This window comes from Pseudophryne corroboree, chromosome 2 (genome assembly GCF_028390025.1).
Source record: "Pseudophryne corroboree isolate aPseCor3 chromosome 2, aPseCor3.hap2, whole genome shotgun sequence".
Lineage (NCBI taxonomy): Eukaryota > Metazoa > Chordata > Amphibia > Anura > Myobatrachidae > Pseudophryne > Pseudophryne corroboree.
In genome coordinates this window covers 14,928,287-14,934,173 of record NC_086445.1, presented here as the reverse complement: position 1 = coordinate 14,934,173, position 5,887 = coordinate 14,928,287, and the positions used below count along the sequence as shown (strand labels likewise).

General features: G+C 49.0%; 1 protein-coding gene across 1 annotated transcript; it reads right to left on the bottom strand.

Annotated features, from left to right (window-relative positions):
- Nucleotides 1-4,068: 4,068 nt before the first annotated feature.
- On the bottom strand, nt 4,069-4,674 carry LOC134989016 (olfactory receptor 52B4-like). The gene has a single exon (XM_063950584.1). It carries the CDS (start codon nt 4,672-4,674, stop codon nt 4,069-4,071), a length of 606 nt encoding a protein of 201 aa, XP_063806654.1.
- Between the last annotated feature and the right edge of the window lie 1,213 nt (nt 4,675-5,887).

Here is a 5,887-nt window from a genome sequence, read left to right as displayed (position 1 = left end):
GAGGTATTTCAACAGAAAAGCGGACAACAGGTGTCAAGCCGTGTGTTGCCTTTGTCAAGCTGTAATAAGTAGGGGTAAGGACGTTAACCACCTCGGAACATCCTCCCTTATACGTCACCTGCAGCGCATTCATAATAAGTCAGTGACAAGTTCAAAAACTTTGGGCGACAGCGGAAGCAGTCCACTGACCAGTAAATCCCTTCCTCTTGTAACCAAGCTCACGCAAACCACCCCAACAACTCCCTCAGTGTCAATTTCCTCCTTCCCCAGGAATGCCAATAGTCCTGCAGGCCATGTCACTGGCAATTCTGACGAGTCCTCTCCTGCCTGGGATTCCTCCGATGCATCCTTGCGTGTAACGCCTACTGCTGCTGGCGCTGCTGTTGTTGCTGCTGGGAGTCGATGGTCATCCCAGAGGGGAAGTCGTAAGCCCACTTGTACTACTTCCAGTAAGCAATTGACTGTCCAACAGTCCTTTGCGAGGAAGATGAAATATCACAGCAGTCATCCTGCTGCAAAGCGGATAACTGAGGCCTTGACAATTATGTTGGTGTTAGACGTGCGTCCGGTATCCGCCGTTAGTTCACAGGGAACTAGACAATTTATTGAGGCAGTGTGCCCCCGTTACCAAATACCATCTAGGTTCCACTTCTCTAGGCAGGCGATACCGAGAATGTACACGGACGTCAGAAAAAGACTCACCAGTGTCCTAAAAAATGCAGTTGTACCCAATGTCCACTTAACCACGGACATGTGGACAAGTGGAGCAGGGCAGGGTCAGGACTATATGACTGTGACAGCCCACTGGGTAGATGTATGGACTCCCGCCGCAAGAACAGCAGCGGCGGCACCAGTAGCAGCATCTCGCAAACGCCAACTCTTTCCTAGGCAGGCTACGCTTTGTATCACCGCTTTCCAGAATACGCACACAGCTGAAAACCTCTTACGGCAACTGAGGAAGATCATCGCGGAATGGCTTACCCCAATTGGACTCTCCTGTGGATTTGTGGCATCGGACAACGCCAGCAATATTGTGTGTGCATTAAATATGGGCAAATTCCAGCACGTCCCATGTTTTGCACATACCTTGAATTTGGTGGTGCAGAATTTTTTAAAAAACGACAGGGGCGTGCAAGAGATGCTGTCGGTGGCCAGAAGAATTGCGGGACACTTTCGGCGTACAGGCACCACGTACAGAAGACTGGAGCACCACCAAAAACTACTGAACCTGCCCTGCCATCATCTGAAGCAAGAAGTGGTAACGAGGTGGAATTCAACCCTCTATATGCTTCAGAGGTTGGAGGAGCAGCAAAAGGCCATTCAAGCCTATACAATTGAGCACGATATAGGAGGTGGAATGCACCTGTCTCAAGTGCAGTGGAGAATGATTTCAACGTTGTGCAAGGTTCTGATGCCCTTTGAACTTGCCACACGTGAAGTCAGTTCAGACACTGCCAGCCTGAGTCAGGTCATTCCCCTCATCAGGCTTTTGCAGAAGAAGCTGGAGACATTGAAGGAGGAGCTAACACGGAGCGATTCCGCTAGGCATGTGGGACTTGTGGATGGAGCCCTTAATTCGCTTAACAAGGATTCACGGGTGGTCAATCTGTTGAAATCAGAGCACTACATTTTGGCCACCGTGCTCGATCCTAGATTTAAAGCCTACCTTGGATCTCTCTTTCCGGCAGACACAAGTCTGCTGGGGTTGAAAGACCTGCTGGTGAGAAAATTGTCAAGTCAAGCGGAACGCGACCTGTCAACATCTCCTCCTTCACATTCTCCCGCAACTGGGGGTGCGAGGAAAAGGCTCAGAATTCCGAGCCCACCCGCTGGCGGTGATGCAGGGCAGTCTGGAGCGACTGCTGATGCTGACATCTGGTCCGGACTGAAGGACCTGACAACGATTACGGACATGTCGTCTACTGTCACTGCATATGATTGTCTCACCATTGAAAGAATGGTGGAGGATTATATGAGTGACCGCATCCAAGTAGGCACGTCACACAGTCCGTACTTATACTGGCAGGAAAAACAGGCAATTTGGAGGCCCTTGCACAAACTGGCTTTATTCTACCTAAGTTGCCCTCCCACAAGTGTGTACTCCGAAAGAGTGTTTAGTGCCGCCGCTCACCTTGTCAGCAATCGGCGTACGAGGTTACATCCAGAAAATGTGGAGAAGATGATGTTCATTAAAATGAATTATAATCAATTCCTCCGTGGAGACATTGACAGCAGCAATTGCCTCCACAAAGTACACAGGGAGCTGAGATGGTGGATTCCAGTGGGGACGAATTGATAATCTGTGAGGAGGGGGATGTACACGGTGATATATCGGAGGATGATGATGAGGTGGACATCTTGCCTCTGTAGAGCCAATTTGTGCAAGGAGAGATTAATTGCTTCTTTTTTGGTGGGGGTCCAAACCAACCCGTCATTTCAGTCACAGTCGTGTGGCAGACCCTGTCACTGAAATGATGGGTTGGTTAAAGTGTGCATGTCCTGTTTATACAACATAAGGGTGGGTGGGAGGGCCCAAGGACAATTCCATCTTGCACCTCTTTTTTCTTTAATTTTTCTTTGCGTCATGTGCTGTTTGGGGAGGGTTTTTTGGAAGGGACATCCTGCGTGACACTGCAGTGCCACTCCTAGATGGGCCCGGTGTTTGTGTCGGCCACTAGGGTCGCTTATCTTACTCACACAGCTACCTCATTGCGCCTCTTTTTTTCTTTGCGTCATGTGCTGTTTGGGGAGGGTTTTTTGGAAGGGACATCCTGCGTGACACTGCAGTGACACTCCTAGATGGGCCCGGTGTTTGTGTCGGCCACTAGGGTCGCTTATCTTACTCACACAGCTACCTCATTGCGCCTCTTTTTTTCTTTGCGTCATGTGCTGTTTGGGGAGGGTTTTTTGGAAGGGACATCCTGCGTGACACTGCAGTGCCACTCCTAGATGGGCCCGGTGTTTGTGTCGGCCACTAGGGTCGCTTATCTTACTCACACAGCTACCTTATTGCGCCTCTTTTTTTCTTTGCGTCATGTGCTGTTTGGGGAGGGTTTTTTGGAAGGGACATCCTGCGTGACACTGCAGTGACACTCCTAGATGGGCCCGGTGTTTGTGTCGGCCACTAGGGTCGCTTATCTTACTCACACAGCTACCTCATTGCGCCTCTTTTTTTCTTTGCGTCATGTGCTGTTTGGGGAGGGTTTTTTGGATGGGACATCCTGCGTGACACTGCAGTGACACTCCTAGATGGGCCCGGTGTTTGTGTCGGCCACTAGGGTCGCTTATCTTACTCACACAGCTACCTCATTGCGCCTCTTTTTTTCTTTGCGTCATGTGCTGTTTGGGGAGGGTTTTTTGGAAGGGACATCCTGCGTGACACTGCAGTGACACTCCTAGATGGGCCCGGTGTTTGTGTCGGCCACTAGGGTCGCTTATCTTACTCACACAGCTACCTCATTGCGCCTCTTTTTTTCTTTGCGTCATGTGCTGTTTGGGGAGGGTTTTTTGGAAGGGACATCCTGCGTGACACTGCAGTGACACTCCTAGATGGGCCCGGTGTTTGTGTCGGCCACTAGGGTCGCTTATCTTACTCACACAGCTACCTCATTGCGCCTCTTTTTTTCTTTGCGTCATGTGCTGTTTGGGGAGGGTTTTTTGGAAGGGACATCCTGCGTGACACTGCAGTGACACTCCTAGATGGGCCCGGTGTTTGTGTCGGCCACTAGGGTCGCTTAGCTTAGTCATCCAGCGACCTAGGTGCAAATTTTAGGACTAAAAATAATATTGTGAGGTGTGAGGTATTCAGAATAGACTGAAAATGAGTGTAAATTATGGTTTTTGAGGTTAATAATACTTTGGGATCAAAATGACCCCCAAATTCTATGATTTAAGCTGTTTTTTAGTGTTTTTTGAAAAAAACACCCGAATCCAAAACACACCCGAATCCGACAAAAAAAATTCGGTGAGGTTTTGCCAAAACGCGGTCGAACCCAAAACACGGCCGCGGAACCGAACCCAAAACCAAAACACAAAACCCGAAAAATTTCCAGCGCTCATCTCTAGTAGTTATATGATCTTGGTTCTGGAAATATCGCCACATCCTAGCTCAAAGAGCATGGTGTTCTCACAGTGGAAGTGATAGATGTTGGACCTGCAATACTGGAGGCTGGAGAGCAGAGAGAGAAGAGGAACCACAGCAAAACCTATGCAAATGAACACGTTGAGCCACAGGTGGACCAGCAGATGTTTGTTGATAATTTGCCAATACTGCAAAGGCTGGCTGATGGCTAGGTACCTGTCCACGGCCATCACCATCAATAGGGCACTTTCGGACATGATACTTGAATACACTGTAAATATTTGCACCAGACATCCAGCCAGAGTAATCTGGTTGAGCCCCAGAAGAGCCAGGATCATCTTGGGTATCATTGCGGTGGTGTAAGGGACATTGACAGCAAGAAGAGAGAAGATGAGGATGTACATGGGCGAGTGTAGACTTTTCTCCAGTACAATTATAGACATGACCACCGAATTACCAGCCAGGATTGCTGCATATATGGAGGAGAATGGAATCACGAGAAGAGGCCTGTATCTTGTGACCCCCGTAAACCCGAGGTGGATGAATACCGTGTGAGAGAGTGAAGTCTTGTTTAGGTTCATTATTTCCATCATTCTTTCTGGAATGTAAAACAAAATGTAATGTATGACATGTTATTTATATATAATTCTATCTGCAGACAGTTACAGTCACGGTGGAGTGGGAAGAACCTACACTAGTGTCCAATTGCAGCAGATATAAGGTTTTACATTGGAGGAAAACTGGTGTCACCCCTCGGGATACAATTGTGTCCATTGTCTAATTTCATGGAAACCTATAGGCTTGGGGACCTGGCTTGGGCACACGAGTAGAGCTTGATTATTCATATGTTCTCTGGGGTGTTGGACTCCTGCATTGAATCTGTTGCTTTTTTGGACAATGCGCCACTTTGGATACTGTTATGTTATGTATCAGGTGATACAAAGCAATGGCTTTTCCCAGTCAAATTGATGATCTCCTTAAGGTTTAAGTCAAAGTTCAAACCTGCTTGGATGAATTATTATCTTGACAATTTTACATATTTAGATGATCTGGGGCTATTCTGGCAAACCATGAAGGAGGTACTACAGGGGAGGGGGCGGGTGGCTCGGGTCTATTCCCACTCTATGGGTGTTGTGGTGACCGGCGGGCTATTCAGCGTTTGGGATCCCGGCATTGGTATTGTGACCGGCGGTCTCTCGACCGCTGGTCACATAGCCGCATCCCGGAAGATGGATGCTCTGCAGCGTAAAAGCAGGTGCCACAGTTTGCAGCTGCCATGGGAGTGGTGAGCCAGAGAAAGCCCTTGCTTATAACTGTTATGTGCCCCAGACAGGGGCTGGCTGGTAAGTTTCAGCATGGGGGCAGCCACAAGCTAGTGGACCGACAGAGAGGAAGCACAAAGTCTACTGGGATGAAACTGGACAGAGGTGGCTAAGCTGGAGAGGAACACACGGTTACCCAATGTCAGTACGAGCCCCAGGCTATTTGAGCTGGTCCTGGTAGAAGGGAAAAAATGTGTGAGGTCCCCCATATTTTGTAAACCAGCACCGAGCTACACTAGCCAGGGAAGTAATGCAACAGCCAGGGGACCCCTCAGTAAAGGGGTTTCCCCCTCCAGGCACCCGAGGCCAGGGCTGGAGCCCGGGGCTCTCCCCGGCACCCCTGGGCTGTGTGACCGAGTTCATAGTCCATTAAATTCACTTAAATTGTAAAAAAATATTGTCTTATACAGGAGAGACTACAGGTCCCAGCAAGGCACCCCCACTTGCTGGTACTTGGAAAAACACAAGTACAGTATCAGCATGC